The sequence below is a fragment of the Bos indicus x Bos taurus genome, chromosome 24, assembly GCF_003369695.1.
Source record: "Bos indicus x Bos taurus breed Angus x Brahman F1 hybrid chromosome 24, Bos_hybrid_MaternalHap_v2.0, whole genome shotgun sequence".
NCBI lineage: Eukaryota > Metazoa > Chordata > Mammalia > Artiodactyla > Bovidae > Bos > Bos indicus x Bos taurus.
The window spans coordinates 2,573,554-2,598,625 of NC_040099.1; the positions used below are offsets into that span (position 1 = coordinate 2,573,554).

At 45.5% G+C, this 25,072-nt stretch overlaps 1 protein-coding gene across 5 annotated transcripts in view; it reads right to left on the reverse strand.

Moving 5' to 3' along the window:
- Positions 1-25,072, reverse strand: part of ZNF236 (zinc finger protein 236) — a 69,023-nt gene that overhangs the window by 38,354 nt on the left and 5,597 nt on the right. For all 5 annotated transcript variants that reach the window (XM_027526182.1, XM_027526180.1, XM_027526181.1 and 2 more), the window contains exons 2-11: positions 20,874-21,016; positions 19,544-19,708; positions 14,380-14,558; positions 13,577-13,701; positions 13,105-13,277; positions 10,845-10,988; positions 9,049-9,252; positions 7,874-8,102; positions 1,803-2,075; positions 930-1,133 (exon numbers count right to left, since the gene is read on the reverse strand). In XM_027526182.1, the coding sequence (XP_027381983.1) occupies positions 930-1,133; positions 1,803-2,075; positions 7,874-8,102; positions 9,049-9,252; positions 10,845-10,988; positions 13,105-13,277; positions 13,577-13,701; positions 14,380-14,558; positions 19,544-19,708; positions 20,874-21,016 (1,839 nt within the window). The remainder of the gene's footprint in view (positions 1-929; positions 1,134-1,802; positions 2,076-7,873; positions 8,103-9,048; positions 9,253-10,844; positions 10,989-13,104; positions 13,278-13,576; positions 13,702-14,379; positions 14,559-19,543; positions 19,709-20,873; positions 21,017-25,072) is intronic.

Below are 25,072 nucleotides of genomic sequence, written 5' to 3' on the forward strand. Positions count from 1 at the left end.
CTGAAATTTCTTTATACCCCAGAATGTGATCAACTTCTACTTCATGCATATTTAAAAGAGCACGTACTTTGGAGTAAACAGTTTTAAAGGTATTAAATCACCCTTTTTATATGTGTGCTTCAAATCCTCTTCAGTCTCACTGTGTCTAAACTGATCTAATTGAAGACCTCTCACTATGGTGTAGAATTTGAATATTTCTCCTTTCTTCTGTTTTTGGTTTATATATTTTGATGCTATGCACCTAAATACGTAAAAGCTCATGACTGTTGATCATCTTATCAGTGGACTACCACTGACATTAATCCACAGTATCTCTCTTTATATCATTTAAGCTTTATTTATACCAAATCATATTTTGTTTGATACTAATTTTGTTCACAGACTAGATTATCTTGCCTAAGACGATGAAATACAGGAACTGCATAAAAATGTAAATTCTTGCACAGAATTTAATAAATTTAATTTTGCTCTAAGACCTACATTTTCCCAAACATTCTCATAAGCAGTGTTTTCTTTTTAGTTAACAAAATCATAATTTCCCTTCATTATAACATCAAGCCTAAAAAGAACTTAAAAACTGGCAGACTTTTGTTTTAATCAGAAGGTGAGAGCCGCCCAGAGGATGATCTGTGATGCAGACGATACGGCACTCTGGGTGCCGCACACGACAGGTCCCCAAGGAACAGTCTCCTCGGCGAGGACTCGGATGCCAACACCCTCACTCACACACTTCTTCTCGCCAGGAACATAATCTGAGCAGCAGATTAAGGTACAGACAGAACTAGGATTTTAATTTCTCTGTGGGACATACTGGCCCACAAAGCAAAACACTTTAGAATAACTCCCCCTGCTCCACGCGTACAGCTATCTAACTGTGCAGACCACAACACTCCCCCACCTTGCAAGGTACCCAAGGAGGGGACTCTTACCTACGTCTGTTATGAGAATCGGTTCCTGCAAAGGAATGTCGGGGACTGGGACATTCGCCTTGCCCACGCGAACCTTGGCAGGTTTACGCTGGTGCCTCATCTTTCTCAACTCCGTGTGTTTAAAGTGAGAGGCGACATGAGTCTTCCTGTGGCCTGAGGTTCGGAACTTCTTGTCACAGTGAGGACAAGCAAAAGGTCTGACTCCTAAACAAATGACAATGGAATTATTCCAGAGACATACATTTCAGTTAAGGTCAGCATAAAATTCTAGTATTGCAATATTGATTGGAATACTCAATCTGCCGTTTCATGTTATATGTATGTATTATTTCATGGATATTATCAGTTATTTCCCTTGTCTGCATACAGTGCACTTTATAGATGTGAAGGCACGTAATAAGAGCATTTTACGTAAAAAAGAGCATTTACTATTTTCAGGAGAAAGCCTAAAATGGTAAAGTGGGTGCTCCAGCAACCAGGCGCCCTTGAGACACTAGGCTGCGTTAAGGGCTCCTCTCACGCCGTCCACAACCTGTAACTGGAGGAAGAGCATGGCCCCAGGCCTGTGGCCAACATCCACATGCTTGGGTCTCAACAGCACTCAGCCGGGCCAGCGCTGAGTAAACCGGCAGCAAATGCTGGTGTTGGAGGATCGCGCTCCTGGTCTGCGTCTGAACCTGCTGCCCGCGGCGGCTCCCTCCTCACCACCCCGTGCTGGTGCCCTCACTCCTAAGAGGGCATGAAGTACTCCCTCTTTGGGCCGTGGGCTCCACGAGGACCCGCTCGTGCGGGTGCGGTTCAGCCTACGGAAGGTCACGCGGCCTCGTGACACTCACGAGCACGAGTCCCCCATGGCCCGCCATCCCTGCGCACCTGTGTGCAGGCGAATGTGCACCTTGAGGCTCCCCGAGGTGGAGAAGCTCTTCATGCAGTACTGGCACTTGAAGGCCTTGATGCCCGTGTGTGTCTTGATGTGGGCGGTCAGCGTGCTCTTCACGGCGAAGGCCCGGAAGCACTGGGGGCACTTGAAGGGCTTCTCGTGGGTGTGGATGCGGATGTGGCGCACCAGATCGCTGGGCTTGCGGAACTCCTTGGCACAGCAGGGGCACACGTGCCAGCGCACGCCATTCTCCTCGCGAATCGACCCTGGGGGGGCAGCAGATGGGCCCAGCCCGGCTCAGCAGCGAGCGGAGGCAGGCGCAGACACCCTGCGGGGCCTGGGGCACTCAGACCGCACGCCACACCTGTGTGCTTTCTGCCACGGCAGAGGGCGTGTGTCATCAACTGTGGGGATGGCTGAAACCTCCGTAATAACTGAAATGAAAGACGACTATGACTGAATCCTGCAGACAATCCTAAGAGCTTCAGGAAGACACAAATCATTGGCTGAGAGAGAAGAATTCTAACAAGACAGGTACGAGGGCATAAATCAAGAATAAGCAGTATAGACTCATCTGCTGGAAATGCAAAGAACAGCAGATCTCATCCAACTACTACGAAATTAACTCAAGGAACAAGAAGAGAAGGAGCAAAGTTATAGTAACTCTTGTCTGAGCCAATCTGTTATCACTAATAAAAAATACAAATAAAAAAATAAAAATACTAATAAAAATACAAATAAAATGATTAGGAAATGGTAAGTTCTCATGCGATAGAAAGGAACTAGACAGTTAAAACAAAGAAATACTATATTTAAATGAGTTCATGATTCATGAACAAATATAGAAAATTCTTCAAATATAAAAAAACTCTAAAAAGTTTTATTCAACCTTGAACCAGGCTTAAAACTATTTCCATCAGAAGAAAAATCAAAGTAGAATTTGTGGAAATATAATACGTAAAATAATATCTAAACTGGCAAACTTCTAATTTGACAGAATCACCTTTTAAAATTTTAATTAGATTTATTCATCAGAAATTAAACAGATGCCTACGATAAGAATCCACTTGAAATCAAAAAGGTTTGGGCCATGTTGAGGAAATTCATCAGAAAATTTTCACTGTTTATTGAACTGTGTCTGTACAGACATTATTTTATTAGGGGAAGAGAAAAAGTTGTTTCCTTCTCTTTGATATCAGTAAATACAAGGAATTTTCTTTATGCGCAAGGGAATTTGCAAGGAGAGAAAATGTATATTCCTGAAGATAATGCTCTTTGCAGGAATAAGTAACATAGGAAAGGAGGTTAAGTAAAAGAATCCAAAATAATATTTTTTCTGAAAACAAGAACAAAGAACAACATACACAAACCATGGGGGTTGGGGGGGGAGGGGGAAGAGCAGGAAACAAGGGAAATGTTTTTTTTTTAATGAGAGAAAGATATTTATTTTATGGTGATATTTCTCATATTGAGAAAGTCTAAAACTTAAGACTGCTTAAACTAACAGACAAAAACTAATTTAGAAAAGTGCAATAATTACCTAAATGTCTTACCATGACAAATCAGAAAAGCAAGGAAGAAAAAGGAAGTCTCTGTTAGCTAAAGTCTGGAAATCACCTCCCTCAACCCGATTTTTTTTCAAGCAAAAATGAAAATACATCTTTAATCACATAAGGTGACACACAACTGTCACCAGGTTCTAGTTATTTCTGGGAATAAAGTGGAACAGAGACACAGACTGGCAGCTGGAGCTGGAGCCTGACACTCTCCACATGCGCCCCGCAAGTATTTCCTTGGCCCAGGCAGTGTTAGAAAGAGAAAACTGAATCCAGATTTCTGACCCTGTGACAAAATGTAAGATCCGGAAAACCAGTTCTTCATTTCCACATGGCAATCCTTCCTGGAGTTGGGCAATAGCTTTTCTCTTCAAACACATCAATAAATTTTAAAAGAAAAAAACATATAGTCATCCTCAAGATGAAAAGGGATTTACTAAAACTCAACATCTAGTTTTAAGTTTTTAAAAAACTGCCTAAAAAAACAGGAGGAGGTGAATAAAATCTATCAATAAACTGTTTGACTTACTGGGAAAATACTAAAAGCAGCCCTACTATTAAGGTCAGGAAAGAGTTCACTACCACACTGCCATTAATTTCTCGTGTTGGACAGACGCTAGCCAATGTAACTAGCTAAGATACAAAAGCACACAGTGTACAGGAAAAGGTGAGATTCCTGTTTACAAATGACGTGGCTATACACCTAAAAACTAAGACTCAGAAAAAGGCCCACATTTTAATCTATGGAAATCAACATTCTTCCTATCTACAGTCAAAATCCAGAAGAAAATTTTAAACTACTACTAAAATACGGAAGAAAAGAAAAGATCTAAGTAAGTGGAAATGCATACCCTATTCAGTACTGAATGATTCTTTAAATTATATAGTGCTTTACAATTTTCAGAAGTTTCACATACATGATTTCATATAATCCCATACTAACCCTATTCTTTGGTATAAAGACAAAAAGTTACAAAGGCATCAGTTCTCTCTAATTAAGTCACTTACATACAAATACCGGGGCTTCCCAGGTGGTGCTAGAGGTAAAGAACCTGCCTGCTGATGAGGAGACGCAAGAGAAGTGGGCTCCATCCCTGGGTTGGGAAGCCCGCCCAGAGGAGGGCATGCGACCCACACTCCAGTGTTCCTGCTTGGAGAATCCCAGGGACAGAGGGGCCTGGTGGGCTATGGTCCACAGGGTCCCAAAGAGTCAGACACAACTAACACGACTTAGCACAGCACATACAAATACCAACAGGAGTTTTTCAGAACTAGTTTTGGAAGTTTAGTAGATGTTTTTAAAGTGCATATGAAAAAATAAATATGGGAAAATAGTGAAAAAAAAAAAAACAACAACAACAACTTTAAAACAAGTGAAGTGAGAAAGGACCAGATGTCCTAGTTATAAAACACACAATAAAGCTAAAACCATTTGGTATTACAACACATGAATAAAAAGACAGATTACTAGAATAAAGTCCAGAAAAGACTCACACGGGTTTGAGAGTGTAATATATGATGATGGTGGCACTGCATTTCAGCAGGGAAAACACAACTTAATAAATGGTGTTTGGGTAGCTGGGTGCCCATCGGCAACAAAAAATAAAACTGAGTCAAAGATTTGGTTTAAAATACAGAAGTATACAGATGGTAAATGGACATATGGTGGTGATCATTTTATAATGTAAAAAAAGAAGAAAATCAAAGAGTAAAAGTGTTAGGTAAAAGCCACTTTTTCCATAATGTCAGTGTTGAAGTCTAAGTGTTAACACAAGTCCAAGGGTCATAAAACACTGACAAATTTGGCTATTTAAAAATAAAACCTATCTCTCCCTTCTGCTATATGAAAACAAAAAATACTTCTCCCTTTTAACTCAAAAGTCAAGCAAATCAGAGAAGAACACATGCTACAGAGAACACTGTTGAGGCATCTTGCACATAAGACACCAGGTGGCAAGAGAGTAAAAACCACACACGCAGCATGGCACACATCTCACTAAAAACAGTAACACAGAATACATACTACTACGCCTGTGCTTGCTGGGAGACACAAGACCCCGTGAGGCAGCGGCCGGGGGCCCAGCAGGAGCAGAAGGTGCGCCCACCGCCCACCGCCCACCAGTGTGCCTTCTGAGCCGTGCGCGACGATCAGTTCTGCCTACTCTCAGAAAGACTTAAAAACACGTGTATTTATTACACACTTACTATGTGTCAGGCACTAGTCGATTCTCTTTTATTTATCCCATCACTGTCCCTTTTACAGATGAGAAAGTTGAAAAGTTAACTGACTTTATTAAAACTTCATAATGAAGATGGTTGGATGGCATCACCGACTCAATGGACACGAGCAATTGAGCGAACTGTGGGAGATGATGAAGGACAAGCAAGCCTGGCGGGCTGCAGGCCATGGGGTCGCAAAGAGTCGAACACAACTTAGTGTCTGAACAACGAGAAGCAATGATTTACATGTCACAAGTTTTATGATAAATATAAAAGTATTTGTTAAATATTTAACTCATACATAAAATACTTCTTAAACAACAAAGCAAATTCTACTAAAAATATTCATTCTTGCAAAACTGAGTAAATCAGAGTGATGGCTTTAGATGCCTGTATGTGTTCAACTTGGAAATGTAATTAAGGTTAATTATTAGCCGTTAAGAAAATGTTATGACTTATGAGACAAGAATAGTTTGCTTAGGGTCTTCTTAGGGTACACCAGATGGTATCAACTACCCCTGAAGAAATGTTTTTGTTTTCGGAAATGATCATTACATTAAAAGTATACTGGTTCCTATAAAAGGAAGGACTCTTTTTAAGGAGCGTCTTTATATAGAAACATGCCCCCAGTAATATTCTCATCACACATCAGAGGTGATTAAAACAAAAAAAGCTTGCTCCAACCTATACTAAGGATCACGTTTAATCTAAAATTTACTAGAACTACATAAACTTGCTCAGTACTCTAAATATTTAATTTATTCAAGTATTTCAAAAATTAAAATTTGCATAATCTTTATAGACTCTGTAAGTACAACACTGCATATTAAAATAATGTACAATATGGTTAATTGCAGTTCCATTCTGGAATCTCCATATCTTTATAAACTCTGTAAGTACAACACCCTGTGTTAAAATAATGTACAATAGGGTTAACTGCAGTTCCATTTTGAAATCTCCATCTGATGCTCAGTGCAGAACAGAAAGCTGTTTCTAACCCTAAAGACGGAGGACAACACGGGATGAAGTTTCCCCTTCAGCACCTTCCGGAGGCCAGTCTGGCCTGCCCTCAGCCACGTCCAAGCACCTCCGTATGTTCAACACGGCAAATGCTGTAACTGGTATGAACGTTTCACAGGGACTGTGGGTATTCATCAGTTTATCAGGTGTACGAGAAGGAGATGTTCAAGAACGCACGGCTAACGTGGGACCTCCAAGGCCACCACACAACTGACAAAAATGTGTGGAAATGGCCCTTATTTCCTTCTTGCCTCTCCAGATCCCAGGAAAACCCAGACAATAAACTGCTTGGGTTCCATCATCCTGGTTTTCACTTGGGGAGGAAGGGTCAGATCAAAAGAAGAGGGAGAAGAATGAGAGTAGGGCCAAGATGTTTTGTAGGCTGAGAATCAAAGATTTCACAACCACACGTTGGCAATGAGAAAATGCGTTCTCAGAAAGAAGTGTTAACACAGATGACAGGGTTAGTCCACGCCTCCCAAGAACAGTTAATGCATTAAGCAAACATCTTTACAGCAACACTTCTCCCAAAAGGCAGGGATCTATCTTATCCATGAGAGACACAATAAGGCCTGCTCCTGCCTGGTGAGCCAAACCGAGCCCTGAGGGATTGCGGAAACGCACAGAACGCATTCCAGCTGCACACGACTGACCCAGGGGACCAGGGGTCCTGCTTGTCTTCGGGACTGAGGGAGGAAGACCCCCTGCTCCTATGAGGCGGTGACGCGACCTGGCCTCCAACAACCGCCCGAGGCCCCCAGAGAATGAGAGAGGAGGGCGAGGAAGGAGACATGCGTGACGCAGCCCCGTCTGTGGGAACGCACACCGCTCAGCAGACGCGAGGATGCTGAGGGGACAGCAGGAACCCAGCTTCACCACAGCATGCGCTTGCATCCAGACGCCCAGAGGGGAGGCAGAGACGCAGGTGGGGCGGGCTTCCAAAGGCTGGGAGCCGGGGAGCAGACGGCGCCGCTGGGAAAGGGCCGAGGGTGGGGCAGGGGGGCTTCAGGAGCATCAGGTGGGGGCTCTGGGGGACGATGGAGCAGAGACTGGTGGGAAGGGCTGGCAGGAAGGAGGGCTCAATCACGGGACGTCAGCTGCCCGCGGCAAAGGGGCAAGTTCAACAAGGCTCACCACAAACAAACGCTATTGGGTAGAGACGATTGGAGCCTTCAACAACACATCCCCTTCAGAAGGAAAAAGGAGGGCACGACTCAAATAGCAACTGACCACCCCAATGTCGGAACCTTAACGCGTGCTAAAATTACCTGGTAGAAACGGTGATTTCTTCTTTATAATCTTTTTCTCCTTTTTATCCAGCTTCTCTGGGCTTTCCTGCTCTTTCTCTTGCTCTGTGTCTGTAGGGTCAGCTGGCTCACTTGAAACGCTCGTAGCGTCTGGGGTCTGGCCCTGAGCTGCTGCGGCCTTGGTGTGGCTGGGGTCGCTCGGATGCGCTGCAACTGGAATTGAAGACAGCCCACTGTTTTCTAAGGCTTGCTGAGACAGAACAGAACTAGGAGGTTAGGAGGGGTGACGCCCGCACCTGCCCACCAAAGTTAATCACAAAGACACTAGCAAGCCTGACCTGCGGAATTCTGACTCGACCCCACCAGGAGGAAAGCCTCCATCGCCAAGCAGTCCTCTATTAACATAAGCGAAACGTCCAGCTCTGGAGGTGGAAATGTCCCTTTGGAAATCTGACATCTCAGCTCTACCCAAAATCTGGCATGGCAAGCATTTGTGTTTCAAAATTAAAGGGAATTAAAATTAATTACACGGCCTGGTAGAACTGTTGTATCAGACAACCCTGGTTGTCTACAGCACATTGGGGAATCACGGTTAGAGATGAGAGGGGCTTCACCCTCAGGACACCAGCTGTCACAGGGTCCTGACAGCCTGACTCTTCACTCCCCAGCCAACTTGTCACCACAAAGGTGGAGCACAGAGGTCAGCGTTTACCATCAGCAAGTAAACACAGGGAGCGGGGAGGGTAAAGGCCGCGGCCATGGAGCAGGCCTGGGGGGAGAATGAGACAGGCATCTGTGCGCCCCCCTTCGCCAGCCCCGTGAGAGCAGAGATGCTCACACACAGTCAGGACACGCGGTGCTGTCTCCAAGGAGCTCGGCCAAGAATTAAATAGTCCTCACCCTCCGTCACCAGGGACAGATATAAGAAAGCCCTGAAAACCCTGTTCTTTTCCAGAAAACTCACTTACAGAGAAAAAAGTTAGGTTTTTAAAACTTTTTGTTTATAGATTAATAAATCATTTCGAAATCTGCACTGTCCATAAGTAATCAAATAAGCATGCTTTGTTTCAATATAATCGTTTCAGTTAGGACACAATTTTCGTGAAGATGCCTTTACTCCAACAAGCCCTGAATACTGACTTCCCAGCGGTGGCCCCGGCCCTGACGGACACAACGGCGGGGGCAGCGCGGCTCACCTGCAGGATGTCCTGGTTGATGCCCACGGTGATGCTCAGCTGCTGGGCAGCCTGGGGCGGCTGGCTGGCCTCCACCGGCCCCGGCTCCGACAGCTCCAGCAACTGCTGGATGACGTCGGTCACCACCTGCGAGCTTTGCTGACCGGGAGCCGACGGGACCTGGGTGTCCGTCTGCTGGAGAGGTAAAGTCTGAAACAGCGTGGCCTGAAACACACCGACGTTCATTAAAAATGGTAAACAAGTATGCTAATTCGTACAGCAATTTTTAAAAAAAAAATAAACCAGCATTATCTTTGTTCTGAGCATGAAAATCTAACAATATCGCAAATATGCCTCACTGACTTTTTAAGTTAGACCAAAACTGGCTATTAAAAAAAACGTATTCAATGAATTTTTCTGTAACTCTTTTAAAGTCTTTTATGTGGTAGTAGAGATTATCACTTCAAGATGAGGGATTAAGCACACAAACCTCATTCCCGCTGGTCACTAAAACAAAGGAGTAAAAAAGTTACCAAATAGACAAAATAAGAAAGAAATCACTGTGGTCTAAAATTTTTTCTGATTGCTGAAAAATAGGGGCATTGGAGGAATAATAGCTCTGTAAAGCCACAGCCAAGAGTATGTAAGGGGAGAGCTGATCTGATTCCTCAGAAACCCAGAAATCTGAAAAACACACACGTAAGACAGTGGGGTCAGAGAACCCGCAAGACCTCATCATGGCGGGTATCAGGACAAACCCCTGCACGACACTCTCAGTGTTTTATGGAGAATGTAGATTTTTTAAATGACTTGGATTATCATTCTAGGTAATTCACTCCACCTACATGCTTGATTTGCATACTGCCAAAGGAAAAGGAAAAAAAAACCTCAACATTTGCTTGATTTATATATTGAAAATTTTATTTAAAACTACTCAGTCCAAAATAAAATTTAAGACCTAATTACAAGACTGATTACTCTCCAGTTTTAGAACATCTTTACAACACTCTCTGGATCAAGAGTAAGCTGAGGACTCATCCCAAGCCACAAATATTGTGAGAAAGGAAAAAGCCAACACTAAACGTGAGCCCCATGCTTGGGGACAAAATACAAACTGGGCCTGTCCTCTCCGTGGTAAGAGGCAGCTGCCGACTTGACACCAGCTACTGGCTGGCTGCACTCACGAGGCACCTCTGCACTCGGGAGACTTGTCTGCGGTGGTCAGGACACCACGCTCGACACTTAAGATGTTGCCAGGCAGCTCAGCTGAGACGACAGGAGAGCCGCAGACGGAGGCTGAGCTACCAGTCTACAGGAAGGAGTCAGGTGGGCATGCTCTGAGTCACAACCCTTACTGCGTGTACTGGAAAATACAACTTAGTTTCCCAAAGGTGCAAGGTTTCAGGAAAAAGAATCACCATCACATCAGATGTGGGGAAATATCACTTTAAAAAGAAAGGTGATTCTTCAATGAGAACACAAGCATAAAGAATATTCAATAATCATCATCAGTTAACACTGACTGTAGGAATTACAACTTCATAACAATGATGACATTTGGCCTTATTTCTAACTGGTTCAGATGACACTCTATAAATCAGAATCACGTAAAATTATTTTAAAGTTTCCAAGAATTTGATTTTCTTTCATTAATTAAGCGAACAAATAAAAGTAGGACCCGTACTTCCATAGAGGAAACTTTCATAGCACCTTTATGGTACTACTGACGATTCCATTCCATTTTAAAAAAAGGTCATACTTCAGATGACAGATTTTGGTAACAGAATACCTTCTGTCAACCAGCTGGCCAAGCTTACCGTTAAGACGTGAGCAGTCTCTGTAGCGCCTGCTGAATTCTGTGGTCCACCCATATGCATCTTGCTGATGTGAGTGTTCAAGCTACCTAAACTTTTAAATACACAACTACATTCTGTACAATTATAGGTAGGGCCATTCTTGACCTTAAAGAACAAAAAAGAAAAAACAATGTTTTACAATTGTTAGATTAAAATATTTAAATGATGGCAAATTATAACTAACCATTCAATTAAAATGACAGAAATAATGTAACCCTTTATTATACCTTTTAAGTTAGAGAGGTCTAGAATCAATGACCTGACTCTGTAATCAATATTTTCAGTCTGAGATTAATTGAAATTTCAGTCTTTTCTATAAATCAGAACTGGTGCGGGAGTGAAAACCCACAGTTTTCAGTTACTGTGCTCTAGTTAAAAAAAAAAAGGTCTGACCTGTTCTCGATTTCTTAAATGGCTAAGTGTTCAATAAAATGGTTTAAGTGTTCAACAACCAAGGCCAGACAGTTAAGACTTTTACTCTGAGTCTTAAACATACGAGTCAGGAGGGCGGCCGCCAGTTCCAATAGTCACGTCACATCAGTGGCCACCTTCTAAGCCTCTGGCGGAGCAGAAAGTGGCGCACAGAGCAGTGAGGGAGCAGGGCCGCCGGCATGGAGGCAGCTCCCAGCAGTCCTCGCCCCACCCTCAGGGCCAGCGCTGGTCCTGCCAGCTGTGCCGGCCGGCTCTGAGCTAGGGGGAGACTCCATCTTCCCGACACCTCGAGAAGAGCAAACCCACAGCTTTAGCCTCACCACAGGATTAGATAGCACTCCAAGCAATCTTTAGGGGTTGTTCCCAGAACACCAGAGTCGGTCCCACTACAGGCCCCGGGGGTCTCCGGCCGGAGGCAGGCGACACTGGCATCCCCGCAAGGCTCTCCTAAGCCGGGAGGTTCTCAGCCTCCTCTTCCTGGTGCTGTGTGTGCAGATACACGGTTACTCCTCAGCAATCCCTTTCACACGGAGGCAGCTCCAAGAGGCACTAACGCAGACCAAAAGGCACCCTCGCGAGTCCGCATATACTCTTCCCAGGGCCTGGGCCTTCGACAGTAAACAGTCTTTAAAAGTAGCTTCACTGCATATGAGTCCTCAGTCTGCTTGTAAACTATCAGAACTACGTAAGCTTTTCTTCATTTTACTGTTACTTAAGGATTTACTGTTACCTAAGGATTTACCAAAGGAAAAATTAAAAGATATACACTTGCTTTTAGGACTGTGATATTTTTCATCCTCCAAAGTAATTACATAAAATAAATGATCCATAATAAGAGTGTTTGTGTTGCTTAAATACATCTTCATTATCTCCAACTAGACTAAATAAGACACCAAATCACGACAGTTAAGAGCAAAAACGAACCGGATGAAGAGAGCTACTTCCAGAGGCTGACAAATCAGTATTATCTGGAGACAACTGAGGAGCATCAGTTTGGCTGAAATGATCAGTTAATGTGCAGCATGGAGGGAAATACACTGGGCAGGACTATGCTGACAGAAAACGTGAGTGGGGCTGAACACAGGTCAGCTGCACCCGCACAGAAAAACACTTCCTCCTCAAGTTCACCGCGTCTTTCAGTTCCTCACACTTGGAAGCGTCTGTGTTTCGGGTTCACTAAAGGCATCACATAACGTTCACATTCAGATTGATAAACTGTGACTAACAATGGTATTAGGATTATTTTCAAACGTTTATTCATCAAAGCTATAATATTGTCGGTAAAACGACAAAAAACAGTACATTTCCATATAAGCCAAAAAGGTTCACATGTTTTTATATATATATATATATATTTATGTGTATGTATGTACTTGTGTGTATACATATATATGTATTTTGGGGAGCTGCTTAGGTGGCTCAGTGGTAAAGAATCCACCTGCAATGCAGGAGAAGTGGGTTCAATCCTTGGATAGGGAAGATCCCCTGGAGGAGGGCATGGCAACCCACTCCGTACTCTGGCCTGGAGAATCCCATGTGGGGAGCCTGGCGGGCCACAGTCCATGGGGTCGCAAAGAGTCAGACATGACTGAGCCCGCACGCACATACTTTTTTAAACAGGGTTTGCTCCGGACAAACCCTTTATCTACATTTAACAAGTAGAGTTCCTCGGGCTCACTCTTCACTCTGGGGGCACCTGTGCAGCCTGTGACGTCTGCACTCTTGTAAGGACCTCCCCGCTCCACCCCAGCCCGCCCACCACATGCCTACACCCCAGGGGCACGCTCACCTCGGAGTGAACCCTCTGCACATGGGACTGGAGGTTCCCTTTCTGAGAGAAGGCGGCGGGACAGAAGGCACAGGCGTGGGGCTTCTCACCCGTATGCTTGATCATGTGAGTCTGCAGCGCACCCTTCTGGTTAAAAGCTTTTCCACATTCGCTACACTTAAATGGCCTTTCACCTGGAGAGGGAGAAAGATGATCACAATGTGATTCCGCACTGTATGAGCATGTGATGGGTTAAGAGAAATACTTCTTAAGTTACCCAAATTCAAGACCGCACACCTGCCCCCTCCAGGCAGAACGTCTCCCTGAGGCCGCAGACCCACACTCCCGCCGCCTCCCCAGCATCGCAAAGGAGCACCGCGGGCCTCTGCAAGCAGGGGAAAGCCGAGGCCCCAGTCCAGGCCGGGCCGGCTCCAGGCCACAGTCTGGCCCCCAGCCCCCGTCGGGGTCCTCCAGAAGCCAGCGCGCCTCACACCTGTGTGTATCCGGACATGCCGCGTCAGCTGGCTCGGTTTCTGGAACGTCTTCCCGCAGTGCGGGCAGGAGTATGTGAAGCTGCTCCTGTCGATGTTCCTGTTGTACGACCTGGTGCCGGCCACCCTGGGATCCCGGAGGGAAAGCATGCGGTAAGTGGGGTCCCTGTGACCCCACCGCTTCAGAACCAGAGCGAGCTTTAAGGAGAGATCAACCGCACACGTGGGAGCGAGAAGGCTCCCGCGTCCCCGGCCCGCAGCCGCCGCCCTGCGCCCTGGCTCTCCCTGCTCCAGCCCCCATAAGCAGCCTTGCGGCATTCTGAAGGCTGGGCAGAAACCTCCAGCCTAGGCTTTCTAATCTGCAAAACGGGGACCACGGCAGTATCCTGGCCTGAAGGGCGGTATGTTAACAATTAAATGAAGTTTTACTTGTCTGTTTGCAGACACATGAAGCACATGTTGGACATGTGCAAGCTCCAGGTAGTACAAATAAGCCAACTCACTAAAAAGGGTGCTAACCTGGCCCTGTGAGTCCACTCTACACACCTCCTTACCTGCCCGTTAAAAGTGTACTGCCGATACCTCATTCTACAGCTGTTCTCATTGTAATACAGCTAAAAACTTCTACCCTCAGTCTGATGTTTCATTTTTGACTTATCTGTCCTACGGCAGACATGACACGGACCACAGGTTATGAAAGCCATCCCAGCACCACATTCCCAAGTCGCCCTGCTCCTGCTCCTAAAGCAGCGTGCCAATTTTTCATACAAGGTGTAATTTTCTTTAGCCGGGAAAGGCTTCCCACCTGATCTTGTAGTGTGTCTTCATGTGCTCCTTGAGCTGTGAGGACGTCTCGAACTCCTTCCTGCAGGCCTTGCAGGTGTGAGTGCGGCTCCCGGCCAGCTCCTGGCGGTGCTCCTCCATGTGGATGGCCAGCTGGCTCTGCAGGGTGAACTCATCCCCGCACTCGGAGCAGATGAGGTTCTAATGGGGAGAGGCCACCTATAAGCACGCGGACGCGCCGGAGCCTTGCTGCTTAAACCACTGACACACAGAGTGCACCCTCCTGGCAAACAAACACCGCCTTGCCTCTCAAAAGATACACCGCGGGGTCCAAGTATGAGGATACGAGAAATCACTTCTTTGTTGACAGAAACACAGGCGAAAGGATGAGAGACCACTACAGCTTTTGAGCAAAGTGAGCTGCTTCAAACTGACTGCTGGGTAATGGCGCTTTGTTCACCTACACTGTGAAAACTCTGAAGTAGGACTTGGACACCACAGAAAGGTCAGGAAGGAATTTAAATTAAGATGATAGTTTAATAGACTTCCTTAAAACAAGCTGACAGCTGGTAAGTTCTTAAATGGAAACACCTATCACTCTTTCCGTCTGGTTTATATAGAAGGTTGATCACAGAACAGTCAGGGACTCCATGTAGACGTGCCCGGCTGAGCACCTGTGGAGCCAGCATAAGAAACACACAGGATTTCAAAGGCTTACTGAAAAGAAGGTGAGGTGTAAAACAGCACAGTAACTTTTAATGTGCGACTTACAATACTTTGGATGTATTTTCGTAAATACATTAAAATTTATTTCATTGTTTTGTTTTGACTTCTGAAAATACAGCCAGGGTAAATTTTAAATTACTCGTGTCTCAGTTAGAACAGCGCAGGTCCAGGTGTTCCGAAGCTGGGCCTCGGTTCATGTTAAGGCTCCTAATCACCAGCCACGTGCACCTGAGTGTGCTGACCGCCCAAGGGGTATGAAACAGTGGTGACAGCAGCACCTGCCCTCACGGGAAAAGACGCATGTAACCTGTCAGTGTGCATAAACTGCTGTTTCTACACAACAGAATACAAAGCTCTCTCTTCCCACCAGACTTTCTTCTAATTACTGCACCTGATGGCCTCGTGAATGCACAGAAACCTCACTGAATGAGGCTGTTCACTGACGCTACTCAGTGCGTCCTTTGCGGAAGGAATGAAGCTGAATGGGATACTTGGAGCAATCCAATGACTTCAACTTAAATGACTTTAAGTTAGTCTTAATAGGAAAGTTATGACCAACCTAGATAGCATATTCAAATGCAGAGAGATTACTTTGCTAACAAAGGTCCGTCTAGTCAAGGCTATGGTTTTTCCTGTGGTCATGTATGGAAGTGAGAGTTGGACTGTGAAGAATGTTGAGCACCGAAGAACTGATGCTTTTGAACTGTGGTGTTGGAGAAGACTCTTGAGAGTCCCTTGGACTGCAAGGAGATCCAACCAGTCCATTCTGAAGATCAGCCCTGGGATTTCTTTGGAAGGAATGATGTTAAAGCTGAAACTTCAGTACTTTGGCCACCTCATGTGAAGAGTTGACTCATTGGAAAAGACCCTGATGCTGGGAGGGATTGGCGGCAGGAGGAGAAGGGGACTACAGAGGACGAAATGGCTGGATGGCATCACTGACTCGATGGACATGAGTCTGAGTGAACTTGGGGAGCTGGTGATGGACAGGGGGGCCTGGCGTGCTGCAATTCATGGGGTCGCAGAGTCGGACATGACTGAGCAACTGAACTGAACTGAACTGAATATTTAATAATGTAAGGAAATAACGAACTGCTATTTTGTTAGTATCTTGCTGATAATAAAGAAATTTCTTTCTTGTGAATAGTCAAAAATTTTTAAAAACCATCTAACAACAAAACTTGTTTTGCCCACCTCGAATGCAGCGGTGGGGCCACGTGTACCCTGAATCTGCAGGCAAAACATCTGCCCTGCACGGACGACTAAGTCACAATGCAAACCATGACTTTTTATCCCCCATTCCCAGCCCTGTTCTTTATTTGCTCTGGCTCAGATCAACCCTCTTTTTTAATGTACTTTTTTTTTTAACCAAATGAGCAGGTGAGTACATTTCAGGAGTTATCTACATGGATATTCCTCTGAAACTTTTCCGAACTTTCTGAGTAAACCCTGGCTTGTGTACAATTAGTTCATGTGGTGAAAGCAGGATTGAGTACATGCTGAATCACAACTGACATGGGCTATGGACGGGAGGTTCTGTAGCTGCCGCCACGTCACACCCAACCCCAAGGGGCCTGGATGGGCCTCCCATCCCTCTGGGTCCGAGCAGCCTGGCTCCCGGGCTTGTCCCAGTGGGAGCGTGAGGCCTGGAGGGCAGCAGGCAGCCTGTCCACTGCACTGCATTTCCTGTGGTCAGAGCTCCTGCTCGTGCCTCCTGCAGAGGCAGGCGGTCCTGGGTGATGTCAGTGACCCCGAGTGGCCAGCAGACCGTCAGGGTGCTGTGGTGTTCTTATCAGCCCCCATCTGGCTAAAGATGAAATTTTTTAAGTCAGAGTAGACACAATAAACAGCAACCACCTTCAGGCTCCTCATCTGTAACACGCGCCCTTTCTGCCCCCTCCCAGGGGCCACCCTGGCCCTTCTCTCGCGCCCCCGGGCACCGGTGCCCAGCACTACCCTTGACCCTCCCAGGCTCTCAGGAGCCCTCTGCCCTGCCCACAGGAATCTGCCTCAAGGTGCTGCTCAGTGCTCGGCAGACACCCTGGCCACCCCACGGACCCCTCCTGACCCCAGCAGCAGGCACCCCCCGGCATGGTTCCCCGGGCTCACGGCAGGGCCAGCAGGCGCCCCTTGCGGATGCACATAGAACCAGGGGAAGGGAGACCCACCTCACAGGGCCCCCGCGGCCAGGCTTCCCGCACGGCTGGCCAGCCTCGAGCACGTCACAGCACTGCAGCCCTCTGCCAACACCCGACTCCCCGCCACCATCACACACGGGTCCCATCTGAACGTCGATGCCCACAGCCACCCAGCTGATGGGTGCTGTGGGCACAGCCCACACTCCCCTCCCACCCAGCACATGCACACCAGTTCGCAGCAGTGATCCCAGCATTCCATGCACACGATCCTCGTATGTGTCTGTGCTCGCGCCCCTGGTCAGCTCAGCTCCGGGTCCCGAGGGCAGGCTTCCCGCGCCCGCAGCCCCCCAGCCCCTCACAGAGCAACACGAGGCCACACCACCCACGCCCAGCCCAAGGGCGACCCCACGGGCCAGGACAGCGGATGCCACGTAGCACCGCGGGGGCCGAAACAACACCCGAGACTCAGTCGCCTGAAGAGGACAGCACAGAACCCCAGCACTCGGTTGCGTTCGTGGGACGCAGAGGTCTGTGCGTGCACTGACCGCCCCCAGACAAGCTGCTCCTGGGAGAACTGAGGTCAGGGGCTGAAGGGGACTTAACTCTCTACCGTTTTCTCTACTGTATGAGTCTTACTATTTGAACTGACTCCCAGTTCAAATAGTTAAAATACCATATTAAACACTTTCTGCCTTTTGAAAGGAACACATTGGCCATTTCTGGACAGTGCTACAGCTGAGTGTGACAGGCGGGCCTACAGTCTGCAGAAGGTGCAGAAGGGCACACGCTTTCTAGAATACACGGTGGCATTCTACAAAGAGCCTGAAAAAGCCTTGTTAATTCAGTAAATCCAATTGCATGAATCTATCTTAATGAAACAAAGATACACACATTATTTGCATTATTTATAGTTCTGAAAAAGGATGAACTTAAATGTTAAAAATAAAGGAAATGGTAGAAATATCATGACACTCTATCCAGATGCTAAAGACTTTAATAAAGCAATTTAGAATAGCAATGTGGGGGAAACACTCATGAATCACGAAGCGAGTGAGGGAAAGATGCATTCACAGATATGAAAGGGACAGAGCAGATGACATAATAGGATATAACTGCACTAAAAACACTGTTCCTAAACAAACCATCATGGAAGTGTATGCACACCCCCCAAAAAGCCAGAAACACACAACTGAGCCTTGAAAAGCATGGAAGTCTGGGGCATCGACCCCACAGGTGAAAATCCGAGCATAACTTTACAGCAGGCCCTCCACGTCCACGGTTCCCCGCCCTCGGTCTCGGGACCACCCAGTCCTGTCGGACGTGTTTACTGAAAAGCCCACGCGCACGCGGACCTGCACAGTTCAGACCCGCGCTGCTTCAAGGGCCAACTGCACACGCATCTCTCCCACTAGTGTGACTACCGGTTCCTTTACTTTTGTTAATCTTCAGTTTCCAACTTTTTCCAAAATGAACATGTATTACTTATACAATAAGATTTTAAAAGATAAAAAGAAATTATTTCATATAAAAAATTAAAGACGTAAAAAGAGGACGCAAACCTATACATGATGTACAAACTCAGTTTTCAGGATGCAGATTTTACACGTGTAAATAAATATTTTATGTTTTTCTGTCTCAGGAGAAAACCATACCAAATAGTTACCTATAATTAGCCCTGGGTGGCTGAACTAGAGGTGACTGCTATCTTCTCTTTTCTACATTCACATGTTCCTGACTGTCTGTGGTAACAATGCGGGGCTGATGTTTTACACTTCACGTGAGCCCACCCACGCCAGCAGCAGGCGGGCCTCTCTGTGCACCTGGGCCGCGCACCCCCACCATTCTTCACTCCATCTCAATACCGTCCACTTTCGGACTACTACTGGGGGCATAAACTGCCTTGGGTCTTCACGAATTTCCTCTCGTCTCCCAAATGCCCACGTGTCAGGGGATGCAGGAGCCAGGCAAGGAGACTCTACCATCTTCAGAGGCAGAAAGTTTACCTTTGGCCACCCAAAATCCTACAGAAGTTAACTTCTGTTAAGGAGAAAACGAGGGTCTCCTCTGCCAGCCACTGTGGATGAACTTTGATCCTCCAAGTATACCACACATTAAAAAGTCTTGCCCTAAGCTTCTGACATGACCGGAAAACAAACGCTTTACCAGGGACCTGGAGACTGGCCAAGGTGAGTTTCTTGATAATGGACGCCGTGACACCTACACACAAGACTTCTTCAAACTAGTTTAAACCTAAAAACCTCCTGACCCGAGATGAGATGCATTTTAAAAATCAGTGAACAAAGTATAGGCCGAAATAATTACCTCTTCCTTTTCATGCAGCATAACATGTGCTTTGAGACTAGCCACTCTGGAGAATTTCTTGTTACACACGGGACAAGTAGGATCCTCCCCATTGTGGGTACATTTGTGAAGGGTCAGGTTGAACTCAACATTAAAGGTTTGGGGGCACTGGTCGCATCGATGTGGCTAGGTGGAGAGAAAAGTCGAAAAGCTACTGAAACACAATCTTTCCACAATAAATGTCATTCAAACATTAGCAAGCACCATAATCCACAGATAAGCTTTAGAAGCAATTTCTGAAGTCCTTCTGGACCTGAAGTCAATAAACCCAAAATGGACACGGGAAAGCTCCTTACAGAATTTCTCAAAGCAGTATACAGAAACATCACATTTGCGTAGAAAATTATTTCTAATGAGAAATGCTGCATATAAATGTACCAGAAAGTAACCTCTATGAAAGCAAAAGTGAGACTTCAACTTATTGGGTGGGACTTTCCCCCTTCATTTTATGACAACTCCATTGCTGTAAACAAAATCACTTCAAACAAAGTAAGTAATCATAAAAACTCCCACTGGATTGTCACATGGCTGCTTAGCCCCACTTAAAATTTCCCCCAAATGGAAGGTGTTCTACCACTTACTTGTAGAAAGAAAATCACTGGTATTTCTCTTGGAAATAAACAGACCCTAATGGGTCAGGATTTTCAGATTTTCCACCTGGGAGGTTAACACCCAGTGGGTTCTGGTGTTAGCAACAATGGTCACAGCTACAACATCATCACTCGTGCCCAGAGGGAGGCTGGAGCTGCTCACACCCCGCCCTCCAGAAAAGAGCGCCCTGGCGCCAGTCCCATCTCAGAAGACTCACGGGCTTAGGCGGCGCTAGCCCAGAGGGCTCGGCGCTCACTCTCTTCACGGGGGCTCAGCTGCCACGTTCCAACCACCCTGACACATCCCACCAGAGGCACTTGAGTTCAACCCCTGTGTACCAGAGGGTTGCTGCCTGCGGAAATATGATCTAAAACCTCAGATTCTTTAAGATGCAAGACCACTTGAGGGTAACACTGCCTGCCAGAGAAAAACACATCGAGACGTGGGAAATTGAAACTACTGAGGAAAGTCATATTTTAAGATCATTTCTCTGTCCACTCACAGATAATTTCATTAGATTCACTAGACAAGCTCTCACTTTCTCTCATCACCTAACCATGGCTAGAAATACGGCTTAAAAACAAAACATCAAAATCTTCATTTACACAATACAAAATGTAGAAATAAGAAAGAATGCTGATTTGACAGTTCCTCCAGTTTCAACGCTCACATTTCCGACATCCTTTTTATAAATACATACCTTGTCATTTCGCTCGTGATCCCGCATGTGGCGTTGAAACTGGGACTCTTTTGGAAAAGATAGCAGACAGATTTCACATTTATGGAAGTTTGGAACTTGATAGTCATAATTAGTGTTCTCCGCATTCAATGTTAAAACTCCATCTACAAAATTGCATAAGTATAAACAATAAATACCAGTTGTTATTCTCAGCACATAAATGAAACTAAATTATCCTGTTACTGTTTCAAAACCACATTATGTCAGATTTATGAGAAATTTCGGATGAAATTAATGATACCTTAAATTTCTTAAAAGGACGTGTTTTTACGTTAGAAATGAGACACACTGTGATGACTGAGACAGAGCTGACTATGCCCAGGGTTTTTAGAAACCTGAAACTCAACTCCTGAGGTTCGATGCCCACTCAGCAACACACGAAAGCCATCCTATTTCTTAACTTTGCCTGCCAGCTCAATACTGTTTCTAAGTCACAACAAATCAGAAGGCACTTCTCTTAGTCACTGGGAGAGTTCATCAATAATCCAGTTTCTTAAATCACTCAGTAAACAAAATGCTAGTAGAAATATAAAAGCTAACTCACTAATTCAATCTATCTCTGAAAGCTGCTACAAAGCAAGATGAAGTCAAGAGGTAAGAACTTCTGTTCTCTCTCACAGCTGTTCACGAGGTTGTAAAGGATTGCAGTGCAACGGACAACCCTCAGGCTCCACTGTACGCTTTCTATAAACTCATTCAGGTTACTAGCTATACATTTCAAGTGTTTAGTCCCTTAGTCGTGTCCAACCCTTTGCGACCCTGTGGATTATAGTCCATTAGGCTCCTCTGTCCATGCAATTTCCCAGGCAAGAATAATGGAATGGGTAGCCATGCCCTTCTCCAGGGGAACTTTCCAACCAAGGGATCAAACCCGGGTCTCCTGCATTGCAGGCCAAATAAGAATAAACATGCAACAATCACAAAAATTTACCAAGAATGTCATGAAATAAAGATGTCCTAAAGCTCTTCAAATCTTGGGAGTAAGTACTCTAAGTCTTATAATTTGGGTACAAATACATAATACATACTAACTATACAGAGACAGAAATATGTTATATATAACTCTCTATATCCAACTTGACCCCAACAGTAGAATTTAGAAATTTGGAGGTAGGGTAACGGGTTAATTTTAAGACTCAACGAAGCTCAGGAAAGTCTCCTATGTGATGAACACAGCAGTCGAGTATTTTCTCTAGACTTTTGCGTCCCTCTTCTGAGCAGACAGCCTGGAGCTCCCACCGTGGCCGATAGTCCCCCCGGGAAACAGCAAAATCTGCCTGAAAGCAAGAACCGTGAAACTCCCACAGGCGGGAGGTGGGGTGAATCAATGCTGGAGGCAGAGCAGAAGGGGATGGAGAAGGTGGACAACAGCTTCAAAAATTCTGGCAGATCCTCAAGTAAAGCAAATTCTAGCTTCGAGAAATACTAACGTTAATTCAAGAGACTGTATCTTCATTCATAAGCAAAATGGATTGAGTAAGGGAAAGATATTCATAACTTCTATTTATTCTTAACTCTATCCTCATCCTATCCAAAGCCCATACACTCAAAATCTCTACACTAAACTAATAGCAAAATGTTCTATGACTCCTCAGGTCCAAATAAAATGATTGCTGGGACCACATTAATTAATACGCTGCTTCCTTTGGACAAGTCTGTTATGGGAAGAAACACTGAAGGCATGAGTGAAATACGTGTTGACAAACATGTCGTAAGAACTCAGGAGCCAAGTCTTTTAACCTAAAGGCTGAAAACGGTATTAAAAAAGCCCCTCAACTTAATTTATAAAATGCAAAATTAAAATGCTCTTTCAGGACACAAAATAAAACAGTTTTCATAGCCTCTATGTTCCAACGATACTTAATATGCTATCTAAAATTGAGAATTAAATTGGTTGCGATTGACAGATAAACCCCTAAGGGACCAAAAGGAAAAAAAAAAAAAGGTACACTTAAAACTGAAAAATGATGTCACTTTGCTTACGGATTAAGACTTTTCTAAAACTCCAAGCAGTGTACCCAAATGCTCCCCTCACACAGACGCGCCCACCACTCTTCAACTGCTCACCTGCCTCCTCCAAGGCGCTAGCAAAAGGAAACAAAAACTGATCAAGGAAGATCAGAAACTGAGCACTTCACTTCCTTGAGAAAAACCTGGAGACGAGTTTGAAGATCAGTGTAACTCTATGTAAACAGGGACCATGAAGAGCACATGGAAAGAGCTGTCCTCCACCACCCCAAATAACAGAGGGTCACAGAGTCCTGCACATTAAACAAGACGCTGCTTCCTGCGGCTGCAGTAACAGACGCGTAAAACCATCCAGGAGCATGGCCGTCTAACACGCATCTGTGCTCCTCAACACCCTACCCGTCACCCCATAATCATGCCATAACTATCCAGAGTCAGGCCTGGCTTGTGACAAACGGGACAGAGAGCTGGCTTACACGCTGCTCTTCCCTGGAACAGGCCCGTACATGAGGCTGGTCCGCTCACCTTTCCGGCAAAGGTGGTCCACATCCCCAGTCTGAAGGACCAAGGTCCATCTCTTCTACACAAAATGCCTATGATGGGACACCAGGTTCCAGCAAGGCCTACTGCATTCATAGCGTTCCCGGGATCTAACTCAAATTTGCATCCCCTGACTAAAACTATTGGGTACTGTGCATTTAAGATCTCAGCTACCCATAAATTCTGATGAGGCATTTTCAGTTTCTAAAGTAACTTCGCCCCAAACTTTTAACCTGATTTTATTTTGTTTTGAATAAGAATTTTCCCAAAATAGAGCTGAGCTCCCTATCTTCTGCTCTCAACAGGCACCTGCCCTACTTCCCTTTTTCCATCTTTCTCTACATTCCTCTAAGAACTAGCCCTCTAGCCATCAACTGCCGCCCTCACCGTGTCAGCCTCTGACACCACAATACTCTGTGAAGTCATCAACAGGCCTCTGGGAAGTCTGACAGTCATCACCCCTACTTCAAACCGCTACCACCTTGGCTACTCTCTACCATTCTTTCCCTCTTGTTTCCTTTAAAAAAACAAAAAATTCTACTTTCTTTTCTCCAATTTTCTATGGCTCCGCCAATCTATGTCACCATTCCTTTGGGCTTTTTCAGGTAAAACTCTGAAGTGTGCACCCACAGACCCTTTCTGCTTCATCACTGCCTCTCCAAATCTTTGCACAGGCCCTGCTGTATAATGTGTGCCTTATAAATACTTGCTAAACACGTGGAGATGAGACCAAAGCTAATGACTTTTTGGTCTCTTCACATTAGTTTGAGGCTTCCAGTACCAGTATGTCTATTTCCACTTTTAGCCTCATTGATTCACGCCCTCCACTCGTACCTAACTTAGCTTTAACACCCTTCCAGCTTATCAGGTATCCACCAACTGCTCTTCTTCTGTATGTATACTGTTGACCCTTGAATACCTCAGGGGTCAGGGGTGCAGATCCTCCAACAGGCGAAAACCCAGGTAACTTACAGGTGGCCGTCTATATCCACGGTTCCTCTGAATCCATGGATTCACTAACCACGAATATATGATACTGGAGTATTTACTACTGAAAACAATCCATGTATAAGTGGACCCAGGAGCTCAGACCCACCTGTAAACTTTGTTTCTAAAGAAAGGATTTAAATTCATGTAGATGTACATTTAGACATACATGTACATTATCCAAATTTAACAAAACCACAGAACATTAAAATGATAGCAAAATAAAGCTCTAGTTATCTACGACCTCACCTTCCGGCTAACACACCGAATTCTAGGCTCAGGGTCTGAACACAAGTGAGCTTTTCTGAGGATTCAGCCCTGCTGAGTGTAACGGCCCCTATGACAATGGAAAAAGTTAGTTTCTGGACATACACAGCTGTTCTGTTTTTCATCTCCGCAAATGGACAGCTGATGGCAGCGCTGCAGCAGCGCTAAGCAGGGCCACAGAGCGCTGTGCAGGACTGCGAGAGCTCAGCCCGGGACGAGTCCCGATTTCCAGTGAGCGGTGCCTGCCCGGGGCACACCTTCTTTACTGTAAGGATCTGACAACAGAGGCATCCACAGAAGGCATGGGTCACAGGGCATGGGCCAGGAACAGCAAAGAATGCCGGACTGGGGGTCATGAGAGCGGTCTCGAGGCAGCCGACCACTAGTGAGGGTCTCTG